Consider the following 17,314-nt stretch of genomic DNA (forward strand, 5'->3'; position numbering starts at 1 on the left):
TGTGTGTGTGTGTGTGTGTGTGTGTGTGTGTGTGTGTGTGTGTGTGTGTGTGTGTGTGTGTGTGTGTGTGTGTGTGTGTGTGTGTGTGTGTGTGTGTGTGTGTGTGTGTGTGTGTGTGTGTGTGTGTGTGTGTGTGTGTAATCTCCACAGAGCACATGTAGTTCTTTCCCCCATCTCCCTTTCTAGAGTTTCATCACGGTCGAGCCATGGATGGTGAGGTGGGGTGGGCGACGGCGGCAAGCGCTTTCTCCTCTGTGTGTGTTCAGTTCATGTTAGGTCTCCTGTCCTGTACTTTCATTTATGCCTTTGCAGATTTTAATGTTGGAAACTTACCTTGGAAGCAGCACAAAAGAGCAAAGGTGTAAATTATACACATAACAGCTTGCTATTTTTACAAAACTGTTAATAATTTGATCATTAACACATTGGAGACCGAGCCCGAGTGTGTATCAGGGTGGGATAACAGCGCAGACTGACCGCACCCGAGGCTAACTCGGGCCCGCGTATTTATTACATTGTCAACACAGCCAGAACGAGAATCGGGAGGAAACTATATATACCATTTTGTAGAACTTTTATAACAGCTATACCGTGTGCTCGTGTCCTCAGACGTTGTATTCTCGAACTTATAGCAGCTTATTTTTGCATGTGTTTGTTTCTACACTCCATGCTTCCGCTGCTCAAGGTGCACACTTTCAGAGTTTTGTTTACACTGAGCGAAGTGTTTAGACTGTGATTTGTTTCTGCTATCATGAATGAATCATTGAGTGAAAGCGGATCTAGACCCTGATTTCGAACTTCATGTTAGTGATGAAGGTATTTATAACCTATTCTATCATATTCTACCTAGTTTTGATTCTGCACTTTGTAGTTTATTTAGCTAATGTTTCATGACCTTCATATGACTGGAGATTCATTTAGAAATAAATTTGTAATGTAGTTTTCTTTCGCCGGGTACTTCTGGTGATTTGGATGCGGTTTATAATAATAATAATAATAATAATAATAATAATAATAATAATAATAATACAACTCTTTACTAATCATCATAATTAATAAAGATACAGAACACAAATTGCGTATGGTATAAACAGAGTTTGCCATTTGTACTGTCACCACTCACTATTACAGAAGTTCACAATGGATAATCCCCGGTTTTTGCATGTGATTACATGATATTGACTGCAATGCTCACTGCACACCTTGCAAACACAGGTTTCGTCAGGGTTATGGAAGTACTCAGCGTTCCACAGTTTATGGTGATACCCATGGACCGCCATCGAGTTAACGAAATGTTGCATGTCTTGATTAGTCCTTGTCTATGTTCTGTTCGTCATCGCCTTCGTTGAGTAAAAATCGAGCCAGATTTCTTCCCTCTTCTTCACTCTGTCCTGCAGTAATTTTTCCCAAACGTCTGTGGATGGAAGCCCTCACTTCATTCGGAGGTCCTTGATGAAGGAGGTCTCCTTTGCAAGCTCATATGCAAGCCTTGATTTTGTGTATTTTGATATTCCCAGTGCAGCTTTCAGAAAGCGCGACTTGACTGCTTCAATCGTCTTCAGCTCTGCCAGATCCAGTTTATCCCATATAATATCCAGTCCATATGTGGCAATTGGCGCAATTTTCACATCGAATAGTTTCGTAGCAGTTTCTAGTGAAAGCTTGGTAATTGTTTTAATATCATATATTGTTTTGGTGGCCGCCGTTGCTCTAGACTTTATGTGAATTCTATAGGTTGTTGCTGTTATTTGCATGGTCAGTCCTAGATACTTAAATGTATTGACAGTCTTGAAGACTGTAGATCCTAGGTATATCCTGTCACTTGCGGCCTCTCGGCCACCTTTCCGAAATGTCATTTTCACTGTTTTCTCTGTGTTAATTTTCATCTTGTTATCTTTTGCCCACCTGTCTAGATTGTCTACAGCTTTTTGCACATCATGTAGGGAACTTGATCCAATGACCATGTCGTCTGCGTATAAATATATTTTCAAATCTTCTACTCCTTGCTGAGTAACATTTACCACATCATATGTCACAATGTTAAACAACAAGGGGCTTAGTAGGTCTCCTTGGAGTACTCCGTTGGTCTGCATGATCGCATTTCAAAGTCGCGACTTTATCATCAATTTGTATGTAATTTGTCGTCAGTATGTTATTTATCAGAGTCGTGAGCTTGTCTTTCCCCGTTATGGCTTCCAGCTTCGCGATTATTAGTGGTCTGCTTAACGTGTCGAAAGCTTTTGCATAATCAGTTAAACTGCATGGAATTTGCCTCTTGGATGTCTGAGGGCTTCTTCAATGTCATTGATGAGGTGGTTAATGGCATGGAGGGTGCTCCTTCCTTTACGGAATCCAAACTGTTCCTCTGGCAGTTTGTGTTCTACTGCGTCTGCGACTCTTTTTGTGAGAAGCTTTGTGGGGATGTTGCATACTTGTCGACAGAGGTTCATTAGGTTTGAAATCGCCAGTAATAATGTTTCTGATGAGTCTTTTATGTGTTCGATGTATATGCCATTGGATCCTATGGCCTTATTTTGTAGTGACATAATAGCTTCGTACACCTCTTCCTTTGTGAACGGGTCAGTAACGTCTTGGAATGATCCTGTTATCGCAGCCTCAGTATTGACGTCCTCATCAACATTTAGTATATTCCTAAAGTGATCTTCCCATGTATCCATTTCTATCATTCCACTGCTTTGCACTTTCCTAGGCTTTAATGCTACAAACGGGTCCTTGATCGCATCTTTCATGATTTTTATCACTTCCTTTTCCACATGATCATTGCGTTTTACCGATAGCAGTTTTTTGTATTCCTTCCTGATGAATATATATTGCCTTACTGTCTCAATGCTCTTGTTGTTCTTTGCTGCATGCATGGCCTTAATAATGCTCTTTCTCTTCTTATAGCAATCTTTATCGAACCATGTTCGCGATCTTCTTTTCCGCTTATACACAAGTGCTGATTTGATTGTCTTCTCCAGTGATAATGCAGCTGCATCTATGTCATTATTCTTTATGTTCTTTTCAAGTTCCTTCCGTTCTTTGGTTTTTTGTTTGAGTACATTTTTATTTATCTGTCTTGAGGGTTTGGCATCTGCATAATTCTCTCTCTTCTCTATTCTTGAGACAGTAATTTGCGTCGAGACAGGGCAGTGTTTCCTTATCATCGCCTCTTTTATAGTGAAACATATGGAGTAATTTATTAGCTTAATGTTTTGACCTTTGTAAAAGTCCATAGTACTACTCCCTGTATATGTAAAGTACGTTCCATCTTCGAAGTTGTTAACAAGGTCGAAACCTTCCTCGGTCATCATTCCCAGGAGCTATTTCACTCTATAATTGTTGTTGTCAAGTCTGCAGTTTAGGTCTCCGGCAAGTATTATGTCTCTGCCCGGAGCAATTTGCTTTATGGAGGACATGATGATTGCTATTAGTTCTTCAATTGGTGTTAGTGGCCCTGCGTATATTGCTATCACGAAGATCCATTTAAAGTTTATTAACATTGTATCCTGTTCTTGGTGTGTACTTAAAATTTGACCTAGTCTTGGTTTGTAGTAGTATGAAATACCGCGCATTGGTCTCCCTCTTGGTCCTTGCGTTGCTGGTATATGTTTCGCATAGAAGTGATTTAGTTCTATGGGTTTGGTAGATAGAGTCTCTAGTAGTATGAGAATATCATGTGATTGTAAAAGGTTATTGTTTGTCAATTCTATGGTGTTCTTTAGACCTTCTACGTGCCATACCAAGATGCGAAGAAGGTTAGGCTGGGAGTTTCACTCCTGTTTCTCGGGAGCGAAAAAAACGATATCGTCTCACAACGACGCCTTTAGGCCATGCTTCTGGAGCGTAAACCTTTGCCATTTCATGTAAATGTATAACTACTCTTAGTGCTTTAAGTGTATTATTAGTTTATAATTCTTCACATCCAATAATATTTGTCACATTTAACTTGGTTAGATGTCGCTTTACCATTTCTACAGTGGTATTATGGAGTAGTCGCCCTATGTATACCCAAGCTCTGGGTTCTGCTGCTTGTAATTCTGTTTCATTCATCGTGAGGTCCTTTTCGGAGTTGATTAATCGTGCATCTACTGTTGTCGAGATTGTCGGCTGTATGTTGGAATGCGTTGGTTTCTTCTGTATGGATCGTGACTCTTGCACGACTTCTTTGTATGTGCAGCTGAGGTGCGTTGTGATTTCCATGGACGACGCGTTTGAGGAAGTGGCTTGATCTGCTTCTGTGTTTGTTATGAACTAATTATTACCTCTAATATCGTCCAAACTAGTTCGATTGATGAGTTCACCCTTATGGATTGTAATTCTCGTGTCAATTTTCTCACATAGCATACTCGTTAATTTGGCAGTTAAAGTATCTATCATGGCATTTAAGTCCTGTGTTATTTTTCTTGTGATTCTTTCTTCCATTTCATATTCTGAGGAACTGACTATGTTGCCCTACCGGAGGTTGTACAGCTGACCTCTAGAGGGCATCTGGCCCTGTTCGCGCTGTTCTAGATTCGATATCTCATCTTTCTGATCATAGGTTGTTCTCCCTGTGCTATCACTGCTGTCCCTAAAGCTGTTCCGCAGATGTACACTAGATAGAACATGTTCCTCATCATGTTGGTCATTATTCATAACTTCGACTCATTGCTCAGAGAGTGATATCTTTGCATTATCTCCGTTATTCTCTTGATTGCTCTGTGGCCAATCAGGATACTGCGTGCTACCAGTTGTTTCCTGCAAGTTCTCAAGAGATGGCGCCGCCTGCCCTGTAGTTAAACTATCTGACGTTGCTGTCATATCATTTTGTTTAACCTCATTACCCTTGTGACGAGGAGTCTGTTTTCTTGCACTGTTATTTTTAAGCATAGTTTTCATTTCATCAAAACAGCTTACGATTACACTCACCATTTTATGAATATCTTCCTTAATTTCTTTCTTCAAATATCCTCCTGCATCTGCAGTATTCTGTATAAACCTTAGAGCAATATGTAACCGACTTTCAATCTCGTCCGCCGAAACAATAGTGAAACTCTTCAAGCCCGAGACTAACAGATATGCTGCCTCAGTTACTGAAAACCTAAGGCGAACAATGAAATTGAAACCGAAAAGTTTATGGAGATTATGGCGGCCAGTCAAGTTATGTGAGATTTACGCACTTCTCGCAGTTGCCATTCATATGTGCCTTGTAAAGAAACCAAAACTGAGTGACTATTGGTCAGAAAGTGCATTTCTTTTGACTTTATTTCTATCATCTGGTGGTGTCCAGTGTGTTCTGTAGCACTTGGTGTCCCTGAATGCTTCTAACTATTCCACACTTAAGACTTTGTTGTGAGACTTTTTTTGTTGCTGCAAAAGGCATACCATTGGAAAATGTGTATTGTGAATATTCAATAGATCTTAATGCAACTTTTTAATCTGTACAATAAACACTTTTAATTTTTTGATGATATGACTGTGTTACAATTGCAACCTACCTACTATTTTCTACAATTTTTTAGAAACCTTCAAAATATGGCGGTCTGCCTGCCCATATGCCACCTTAAGACATGGTCTCCAATGTGTTAACTATAGGACCAACTTGTTTACATCAGATCCAAACCACAGGGATGTGATTAATTGATGAAATGAAATGGCGTATAGCTTTTAGTGCCGGGATGTGTCCGAGGATTTCTGCTCATCAGGTGCACGTCCTTTGATTTGACGCCCGTAGGCGTTAAAAGTCCTGAACCTGCCGGAATCGAACCCGAGACCCCTGTGACCAGAGGCCAGCATACTAACCATTTAGCCATGGAGCCGGACATTAATTAACTGAAATAAGAATACAAACCAATCTAAAATTACGTTAAATTTAATCAACAGCAATGAAATTACCTTTAAAAATGTCACAAACCTCCACATATCACAGACTGAACTAGATTATTTATAAAATTAATTCCCTCTTACCTTAGTGCAAATCCAGGCTTGTACCATGCACCAATCAGTCAAGGATGTCATGTCTGCTTTCCAGTCACAAAGCACAAACGAAGACTAAATTTAAGAGGAATTTATGCTTACAGATTATTAACAGAAAATGTTCACACTTCCACTGCTCTTGGATATGCTATGTTTCTACCACACCCAGTTGCTATTTCCATAAGAATAAGTATTAAGTTACTCTCTCTTACGTGTATAGATTTATCTAAACATATTTAACTTGAAAGTTGTATGAAACTTCCTCCATTTTATTCCACACCACATATAAAAATGTTACTGCACAGCATTAAAATTTCTTCAAATGAGGTAATGCTATGTTAATACACAAACAGGCACAACAAGCGTATGTACAAAAATACGAAAATATTTTACGATCAATCAACCATTTATACAAAAATTAAAAATATAAAAGCTTCAAATTAACATAAAAAGAGCTGTTCATTAGAACACAAACCAACTTTTGCTGAAAGAAGTTAGTCGCCTTAAACCAAGATCAATGAGCAAGTGCCACACTGAATGAGCTGGTAAGATGGTGAAGTGTGGCCACCCTGTCACCGGAAAGAAGGTTGCAAGCTACATTCTAGCGTTCTGACATACATGATAGTTACAACCTGTGTTTCAATCATGTATAAGCCAACCTCTTACCCCACCAGCCCATTACAGATTCCAGTTTGACTGGAACATCTGGAAAATACAACACACATTTTTTACTTCTTTTGATATAAATCCTTTTAAAAATTCCAACTCTCTGTAAATGTCGTCAAGGACAAACAGTAATGTACGCCATTGAACATGGAGGGAACGAGAATAGTGATATTGTCTTCAGCAGTGAAAATTTCTTTTATTTCTCGTTAGAGTTCATCTTTCATCACATCATTACTTTCGGAACTACCAGGAGGGAACTTCATAAACTCCTTAAGAGACTCAACTACACGGCTGCCATTGTAATCTGCAATAAATTGTCCATTTCTGAAATATTTGAGCGTGGGAAAAGCAGATATACCAAAACGTTCTTGCAAACCAGGGTTGGTCTGCACATCAACAGCAACCAGACGTCCTTCTATACCTTCTTCTTTCATCTGCTTGGCTACTAGTGAAAACTCGGGTTTCAAGCGCTTGCAGTAACCACACCCTACAAACATGCAGAAAATACAACTGACAAAACTCAAACTGATTACTTACAAAAACAAAATAAAATTGGCTGCTAAACTGAACATCTTTGGCAAAGTAGTTTGAAGTTAAGAAAGAGGTATAGCAAAAACCTGATTCAAGAGTTTGTCAAAGCAAAGTCTTTGCTAGTGGTTTAATGTTGCACTAACACATTGAAGGTTTTCGCTGATGCAAGGAAGGGAAAGGGTTAGGATTGGGAAGGAAGTGGCCATGGCCTTAATTAAGGTTCATTCTTGTGTAAGCATGAGAAACCATGGAAAATCACCTTCAGGACTGCCGACAGTAGGATTTGAAACAACCATCTCCCGAATGTAAGCTCACAACTACATGATCCTAACCACACTGTCAACTCACTTGGTAAGCAAAGTCTTCAGATATTTTTATTAGACGAAGGATCTGTGATAAATGAAATTTCAGTATATCTTGTTAACTCTTACTCATGAAACCTGATCAAAAAATAAATACATTCAACTAGTATACTTGGTTCAGTTTGATATATCCCTTAACAAAAGTCTGATTTGACTTTATGGAAGACAGTGATAAGTTAGTGACAAGTGCCGTGAAAGAAATAATTACTATAGAATACCAAATACGCAATATTCATCCAGAACAGTACATGGTTTGGGTGTTCCACGGGAAGAATTTCTTCACCATATTAATACAGATACTGAATTAGGTTAACTGTTAACTAAAACATATTCATATTTAGAATTAAGTTTGGAGTCAGACGGGCTGTTAAAGACATTGCAGTACTTCGCCAGCAGATGGAACAAGGTTGCCATTGAATATACACAATGTCTGGAGTGTTCAAAAGTGCCCAACAATTGATGAGGTGGCATGTTCAGCCATACATTCAAGCGCATGGTGGACATTTTGAGGACATCTTGTATTGGAATTCAGTGTCCCAACATGGCGACAGCTACTTGACATGGAATGTGCCACGTGAGGCTATTATTGATACTTCTCATAAAAGTTGGAAAGTCTGTACCTCATAAACGATCAAATGTAGGGAATATGGTGACAGGGACTTTTTGTGTTGTTTTGGGGTGTACCATCTACCCACCCCCACGCCCGATTACTCCTCACATGTTTGGGAACAACCTGTATATGTAAATGGCTCAAGTGCAGTCCGATGCTTTTACATTCCAGAAATTTTAAAGAAGAAATTAACAGCAGTTTAAGAAATCTTAACTTAGTAACTGATGAAGAACCCAATATAAAGAAAGTTTAGGAAGAAACTTTATGATGTGGAATATGAAGCATGGAAAAGCTTACTCCATAGTGGCAGAGATGTAGGTCCTATCTCCTTTTTTGGAGTGGAAGAAATCTAACAGTTGCATATCCACCAAGAATGGACTGTCTTCTTCCCAATGGACGAATGCCATAGAGATGAATTGCAATGTTGTTGTAGTTTGAAATGTTGGTAGCAGAAGCCAAGATACCCATTACTATAAGTGCAATAAGACTGAACCCTTTCCTCATTTCTTAGTTTCTGCCACAAACAGGAGTTCTTCAGAAATAAACAGGCACCACAGGCTCAGAAGGATAGCTGACTGCTTTAAGAAAACAAAGCAGTTCAAAGAAGTCGATGAAGAAAAGAAGAGGCTCAATGAGCCTTGTTTTCATGACTTGGGACGCAAGTACAAAATAAATAACTGGGAAGTTACTGGTATAGTGTTTGGTGTGTGCAGAACATCATAAATTTCTCCATGAATATTTTCAAACAGTTTCAACTCTATGCAAATGTACTGCAAGATATGTCAATTGCAATATTGAAAAATTCCCTCCAAATTGTACAAATCCATCTGTATAACAAAGTAACTGCCATTGATATAAATTAGATGCCATCCATATACCTGAAAATAATGAATATTGTGATTAACATTGTTTAAATTCCAATGAAAATTTATTACATTATTTTAATTTCTATCGTCTTATTATATTTATCAGTTGGCTAAACATTGGTCTCCCTAATATACGGACAGCTATCCATAGTGGATTTTCTCTCTCTCATAATTCCAAAAACAAAAAAAACATGTCTAACTCAAAATTAAGTGTCAATTTAAGACACAATTTGGTTGCCTCCACAACAATAAATGGGAATAATTACGACAATCTAACCTGAACGTCTTTATTTACACTCGAGTGCAACAGCCTCTATGCTAGAGTAGTAGATTCAAAGTTTGAGAAAGCTAATAATCTAGTCATTTTACACATTAGAGTTTAAGAGAAACTACAGGTATCTTCCAGGTTACAACCAAACGTGAAATGTGTTTGAAGGTGCGATTTTATTATCTGAAAACTATTTGGCCATTCATTTTTAGTGAAATAGTTCTGTCTCTCTTATACTGTCTCACCATATTTGACATTTTTGTAATTATGTCATCATGTTCCCAAAGTTCAATTCAGTTTATCCTCATAAAAGTTTTCCAGGAAAAAATAATAGAAAATTATTACCAATACAACACTTACATCTACAGCTTTCCAGGAAAAAGTAATACAAAATTATTACCAATACAACACTTACACCTACAGTATGATGCTACTTTCACAATTTTCAAAAGAAATGAATTTGTTTATATATTAACTGCTGAATCAATGTGGTATGCTTGCTTTTGAAATCTACTTGGCTTTATGTTTCCTCAAGTGAAAATGCATGTTTCCAAAGAAGCAAGTAATATTCAACCCTCTAAACAAAAGGATAGTAGTATGCTTAACATACAATTTCTATGAATCATGTTTATCTGAGTAATAGGTTCATTACTCCTGTAACCAATAAAGTTCAGAGAACCATAAAAAGCAGCATGTGTCCCTGTAAATACAGTAGAACCTCTGTGTGTTGACCATCCACAGGAAACTTGTCAACATATGGGGGTAGCCAACATACGGAACTATTCTACACTCCTGAATACGACTTCTGACACAGAATTTTATTAGAAGAAAGAATACAGTACTATAACATTTTTACAAAAATACATATTTCAACTGTACATACAAAAATAATCTACATCTAATACACTTTATAGTTTCACTCTCGTCATTCTTTCTGGAAAATAAAAAAAATTATTTTAATCTTTTTTCATCTTTGCATAAAGATAATGGAATGCATAGTCAACACTATCTTTATATCACTTAGTTTTCCCTCAGCAGAAGACTTAAATTATACCATTATGCGCCTGATATCATCTTTTGGAGTATCTGCATCTAAATCAATATCACTTTATTCCTATGCTTCAGCAGCTGCTTCTGGCACTTCTCCACTGGACTATGCTTTGGACAATAATCCTTGGAAAATTGGATCAGGTTCATTGCAGACTGCCACTTCATTACTGCAACCAAACCTCCTCCCTTGAATTATGTCATGGGAGATGCACTGTAAGAAAATGCCACAAGATCTAACTGAACTTTATTCCAGCAGAACTGATGCAGCAGATGAAGTTGTTTCCACACTTAGACTGGACACTTGTGTTCAAACTCGCCATCTCTTGAATGCAAGCTGACAGCTGTGACCCAAACTGCACAACCACTTGTTCGGTTGTATGAATTTAGTATTAACAGTGTTACCACCAGGGATTTTTTTTTTTTCAGGAGAACATGGGGGTACACATACCCCTTAAACATTTGAAGACTGTTTAACAAAAAAATATTGGTTCATTTCTGTCCAGTCCGCCAAATATAATTTCCGACTTGAAAGTTCATCGATCAGCTGGCATCAATGTGCTGCTCACAACAGCTGGAGAAGATTTCGAGTAATCGATTTAAATTGACTTATCGAATCAGTTTCTCTTGGTCAGTAATTGGCACTAAGCAGCAGGATCGAAACATTAGGTCATATTATTATCTGCTCGACTAAAGCTTTTTAACTGCTGCTTTATTGGAAGAAATATTACTCTTTTAGGCAAAAATAAGTATTTTAGTGTCGTATATTGGCTGTACGGTTAATGTAGGTACTCATGATCACTGGATTTTGTCTGATGTGATACTGGTGCCGTTCAATTTTCTTGTGTATGTGATTTGTTGTGTGGTTTGCATTGAAGAGCAACGTAGTTTTCGTGATTAAATTTTGAATTCCTTTGATTTTTTTATTATAGACTGTTATAGTCTTATTCTTGGCTTTGACAATATGAACGTGGCTGAGGTACGAGCGATGCTAGTAATGCCATTCCTTATGCAGCCAGTCCTTGCTATGAAAGGCGTGAAAATGTCGCTCATAGGGTCGGTTGGTGCACGCATTTCAGTGGGCTTGGCAGACTGATATGCAATAGTAACTCCTGGCTCAGTGAGGAAAGCAACGGGAAAACTATCTCACTCCTCCTTTCCCTAGTACGCCTCTTCAGTGACACCTAGACCATCTATGACAGCTAATGATGGACCTGATGAGGATCCAACCAGCCTTCGGGCTGAATACCCAACATACATAACGGCGTGGGTAACTTTAAAGAATGCAAAGTCCGGCTCCATGGCTAAATGGTTAGAGTGCTGGCCTTTGGTCACAGGGGTCCCAGGTTCGATTCCCGCAGGGTCGGGAATTTTAACCCTAATTGCTTAGTTTCGCTACACGGGGCTGGGTGTATGTGTCGTCTTCATCATTTCATCCTCATCCTGATGTGCAGGTCGCCTACGGGAGTCAAATCAAAAGACCTGCATCTGGCGAGCCGAACTTGTCCTCGGCCACTCCCAGCGCTAAAGGCCATACGCCATTTCATTTCTTTTTCAAGAATGCACAAAAAGCATTAGATGACTGTGTTGATAATCTGAACATTTGAACAGAAACAATTTGAGAAATGCCCAATGTGTCTCCTACCCCTTATGAACACTATGAGCAGCTTCCCAATTTCAACAAGTGAATGAGAAAGAGGCTCCTCACAAATGTACTTAATCATGACTACAAAAAGAGCATCACTGCATCTGAATACAGTAGCAAATCTTATGTTCATCAAGTTGGTTGACCCTCCACGAAGAATTTTCGAACCTGCGGATTACGTGAATTTATAGTTCCTGGAAGGAAGACATCTGGCGACTGACACAAAAAGCAAGGAGAGGAAGTGTGAAGATGGCCGCGATCAGCCCCTATTACTGTAAGCAGGTCAGCAAAATGAGACACTACCACTGTTTATATTGAGGTGTTCACTTAATTTTAAAATGTAAAATTATTAGAAATACTGAGTGCAGTTACCACCTTGACAGGTTGACCAAAAATAAAATAGCGTAATCAATTTTTCTATAAACATGTCAGCCCTAAAAGTGATAACCGGAGTGTGCATAATTGACGAAAATTGTAAGATCGTGATGTTTTGTCGATTACAACTGAGAGTGCCCCTTAAACATTTTTTTTTTTTTTTTTTTTTAGAAAAAAAGCACTGGTTACCACCATTATATATTTTCTATTAACAGTCTAAATCCACCAGATTCATGAAACATATGTCAGAAAAAATATGATTGACATCTAGCACTGAAGAACTGAACTGATACGTAGTACATACATAGAGAAGAGAAAGTTCGGCACAACAATTGGTTTGATGAAGAGTGTGCAAGAGCAACAATCTTAAAAAATGAAGCATACAGAAGAACTACACCCGAAAAGCAGAGGAAGAGTAAAGAAATTCCAGAAGAGAAGAAAAGAGATTGCACAAGAAGAAAAAGAGACAGTATGAGAGGAAAGAATTGAAAGAAATAGAACGGTAGAAAGGGATGAATGATGTGAGAGGTTTCTATCAGATGTTAAATAAAAGTCATAAGGTTTTCCAGCCTAGAACAAATTTGTGTAGAGATAAAGTTGGCATAATATTGGGCAGTGAGGTAGCAATACTAGAAAGATGGGCCCTGATGAACTTTCGAATGAAAATCCAGCCGATGACCAAGAAACCTTAACTCCTGTAAATATAAGAAAATCAGAAATAGAAGTACCGATACCTACTAACTATAGAGATATCTGCCTACTATCCATTGCTTATAAAATATTTTCCTATATTCTCTCTTGCAGATTGGTGCCTTACGTGGAAAAATGCAGTTGGCGACTATCAATGCGGATTTCGTCAAGAAAGATCTGCTATTGATCAGATCTTCACAATCTGCCAAATACTTGAAAAATGTAAAGAATTTGGAATTGATACACACCATCTCTTCATTGACTTCAGATCAGCCTATGACAGCACTGATAGAAGTAATCTCTAGGTAGAAATGGAAGAGTCTGAGATCCCTAGGAAATTGATCGCCTTTGTGAAAACCACTATGGAAAATACTCTGAATCAAGATTGAGAATATGTTATCAAGTGCTGTAATGACCAAGAACGGAGTTAGGCAAGGAGATTCATTATCATGTCTTTTGTTCAATATAGCTTTGTAGAAAGAAGTTAGAGATGTGAATATCAACACAAGGGGAACCATCTTTTATAAATCAGTTCAAATTTTGGCATTTGCAGATGATATTGATTTAATTGCAAAAACACCAAGAGCATTGAGAGAAGCTTTCACAAACCTCAGAAAAGTAGCAAGAAAGGTGAATTTAGAGATTAATGAAGAAAAAACTAAGTACATGCCCGTAACCAAGAAAGACTACCCTATGGATCTACATTCATATAAATCGGTTCGTATAAGTTGGATGATGTGCGTAGCTGTACCTACCTTGGATCAGAAGTTCATTCCAAGAACAATGTTAGTTCTGAAATTCAAAAACATATACTGTCTGCTAACAAGTGCTATCATGGCCTCAGAAAGCATCAGAAGTCTAAGCTGCTGTTCAGGAAAACCAAAGTCCTAATGTATAAAGTTTTAGTAAAGACTGTAGTAACATATGGTGCCGAGACCTGGACACTCTCAAAATCTGATGAAGCACAGCTCGGTATATTTGAAAGAAGGATTTTGAGACAAATTTTTGGGTCAGTGAAAGAAAACGGTGTCTGGAGAAGAAGATATGATCATGAATTGTATAATTTATATAAAGAACCAAACATTGTTAACTGCATAAAGATCAGAAGGTTGGAGTTGGCAGGGCATGTGTTGCGTGCTAACAACAGGATGATAAAGAAGATACTTAAGGCAGTGCCAGAAGGAATCAGGAAAGTTGGAAGACCAAAGTTAAGGTGGGAAGAAGGGGTGAGAGAGGATGTAAAGATAATTGGAATCAAGAATTGGAGGAGCTCTGCACTTAACAGGAAAGAACGGGGAAAACTACTTCAGAAGGCCAAGGCCCACAAAGGGCTGTCAGGCCAGTGATGATGATTACAGTGCATACATAAAATGTCTTCAATGTCTCCAATTTACACTGCATGATGCCTGCAGCACTTCAACGGCAAGCTCACTCAGGCTGGGTGTTGGTGACCTTTAGTACCATGATGAGTGTGTGTTGCGCTTGATTAGTAGTATTTGCCAGTTAGACAGTAAGGCAAATGGTGTTTTTCTTTCTTCCCTTACACGAAACAAACATGTTTTTTTTATTTATTTGCTAGTTGCTTTACGTCGCACCGACTCAGATAGGTCTTATGGCGACGATGGGACAGGGAAGGGCTAGGAGTGGGAAGGAAGCGGCCATGGCCTTAATTAAGGTACAGCCCCAGCATTTGCGTGGTGTGAAAATGGGAAACCACTGAAAACCATTTTCAGGGCTGCCGACAGTGGGGCTCAAACCCACTATCTCCCGAATACTGGATACTGGCCGCACTTAAGTGACTGCAGCTATAGAGGTCGGTAGCATGGCTTTTAAATTAACTGGTGAAGTATTCTCATATCATTGTAAATGTGTTTTAGAGACCTTCTAAACTACACTTTATGATCACATATATTTAATGAGACAAGTAACTTTATTTTGAAAGGCAGACTCCTGAATTAAAACATGGAAAATTTGATGATGATGATGATGATGATGATGATGATGATGATGATGATGATGATGATGATGATGATGATGATTCATGGATTACATTGAATATAATAAAATAGTAGATAAAATAGATTGATTGATTGATTACATGGTTGAGATACGTCAATGATATATTTGTTATTATCGATGAACAAAAGGTTAAACCTGATGGTATATTAGAGTATTTAAATACTTTGGATAAACAAGTGCATTTTATCATGGAATCTGAAAAATGATAGGACTTTAAATTATTTAGATTTAACAGTTACTAGAAATTCTGGTCATTTTGATTTTCAAATTTTCAGAAAAGCTACTCAAACAGATACTATTATAAGAAATGACTCCAATCATCCAGGTCAACACAAAAAGGCAACATTTTACAGTTCAATTAATAGAGCTATGAACATACCTATGTCTAAGAAGAATCATAATAGAGAGAAATATAATCCATCAAATCGCTCGTAGCAACGGATATTCCAAAAGATTTATTAATGGAATTATAAATAAAGTGAAAAATGAACCAAAAACAACTTTAATTAAAGAGAAAATGAAATTTGCAGTTCTAACTTTTCAAAATAAGCATTTTTATCAACTGGCTAAAATTTTCAGGAAAAAGAACATCAATGTCACATATAAAACGGATAATAATACTAATAAGATAATTTTCAATTCAGATCAGATAGAGAATAAATGTATATTTAATGAATCAGGAATTTACAAATTAACATGCCAAACATGTAAACAAGGATACATAGGACAGTCTGGTAGAAGTTTGGCTATAAGGTACAAAGAACATATTAATGCGGTTAAACATAAAGAGATATTCGGCAATGGGAGAACATATGATTGAAATGAATCATAAATTTACAGACATTTCCAATGATATGAAATTATTACATTCAGCCAAAAAGGGAAATTAATGAATGTTTTGGAAAATTTAGAAATTTACCTTACACAAAAAATAATTTTGAATCAAGTTTAAATGAGAGAAGTGCAGAAGATAACCCACTGTATAGACTAGCATATGATCACTTAAGGAGCAAAAAGAAGAAAAGAAGAAAAACTTGAAGATCCTAAATTTATATAGTATTCTCATTCAGTTCAACCAAAATTTTATGTTTTGATCATTTTTATAATATTTCTTTTTACTCTTTGATATGGTGTTTTAGGACAATACTTCTTTAAATTGTAAAACAAAAGATTATTTGTTTTTTGATCTGACCACTGAGGAAGGGAATGGTTGAGATTTCCCGAAGCATGTTTGGTTTAATATATAGTTTTTCTTTCATTTAATGAGTGTAGTGATCAAGGCGGATTCAAATAAACTATTTTAAATAGTTATATTATACAATGGGATTCAAACCCACTATCTCCCGGATGCGAACTCACAGCTGCGCGCCGCTAACCACACATACAAACATTGAAAATAAGGCGAGGACACGTTGAAATAAGTAAATAAAAAGTCTTTAGATCTTGTGACGCGGCGTGCTGGCGTCTTGTCAATCTTGAATCTTAAAATGGTGCAGCATGAACATAATATGAAGCATGAAGTCCAGTTAAAACACAGAATAAAATGTTGTAATATGTATAAAATTGCCCGATTATAAAATAACATGAGTGGCTGTGCGAATAAAATGATATGCATATTGTATATAAAATAGTGTGATGATAATGCCACATTAAAATAGCTTTCTTGATTAGATGAGGAAGGATCAAGTATCAAGAAAGCAGACCTGGCCTTAATTAAAGTACAGCTCCAGCATTCACCTGTTGTGAAAATGGAAAACTACGGAAAACCATTTTCAGGGCTGCCGATAGTGGGGTTCGAAGCCACTTTCTCCCGAATGCAAGCGCATAGCTGTGCAACCCTAACTGAATGGCCAACTCACTCCGTAGAAAATACATATTGTCATACAGTAGAAGTACGTTATAGTGAGAATCCATAACAGAGAAAAATGTACTCGCTATAGCGGACTGTCGTTATATCCAATTCTTTTGTAAAAGTTGGGAACCCCCCCCCACACACACACATTAAACTCGATATGTAACGGCAACCAATTTTTTAAAACGTGCATTTTCACAGATTTCCATGCTATGGTTTACTCGGTTATTTTTCTAATAATTAGGAGACAACGTCAACACGTATGTTCAATTTCATTCCAAATAATTGTAGTAGTATCACTCCAGTGGCTTCTGTGGCAAACATTTCAGTTTTCTTATTCAAACAGCATCACCCAACCTAACTTAACCTTATATGTATCATGAACACATATTTCAACTGCCAGTAGAGGAATCATTTATATTCAA

The 17,314-nt window shown here is 37.5% G+C and overlaps 1 protein-coding gene across 1 annotated transcript in view; it reads right to left on the minus strand.

Moving 5' to 3' along the window:
• Nucleotides 1-6,193: 6,193 nt before the first annotated feature.
• LOC136858025 (protein disulfide-isomerase A5) overlaps nt 6,194-17,314 on the minus strand; it is a 268,246-nt gene continuing 257,125 nt past the window's right edge. The window contains exon 10 of the mRNA XM_067137231.2: nt 6,194-7,111. Coding sequence (XP_066993332.1) covers nt 6,831-7,111 — 281 coding nt within the window. The 3' untranslated portion in view covers nt 6,194-6,830. The remainder of the gene's footprint in view (nt 7,112-17,314) is intronic.

The sequence above is a fragment of the Anabrus simplex genome, chromosome 1 (genome assembly GCF_040414725.1).
Source record: "Anabrus simplex isolate iqAnaSimp1 chromosome 1, ASM4041472v1, whole genome shotgun sequence".
NCBI classification, from domain to species: Eukaryota; Metazoa; Arthropoda; class Insecta; order Orthoptera; family Tettigoniidae; genus Anabrus; species Anabrus simplex.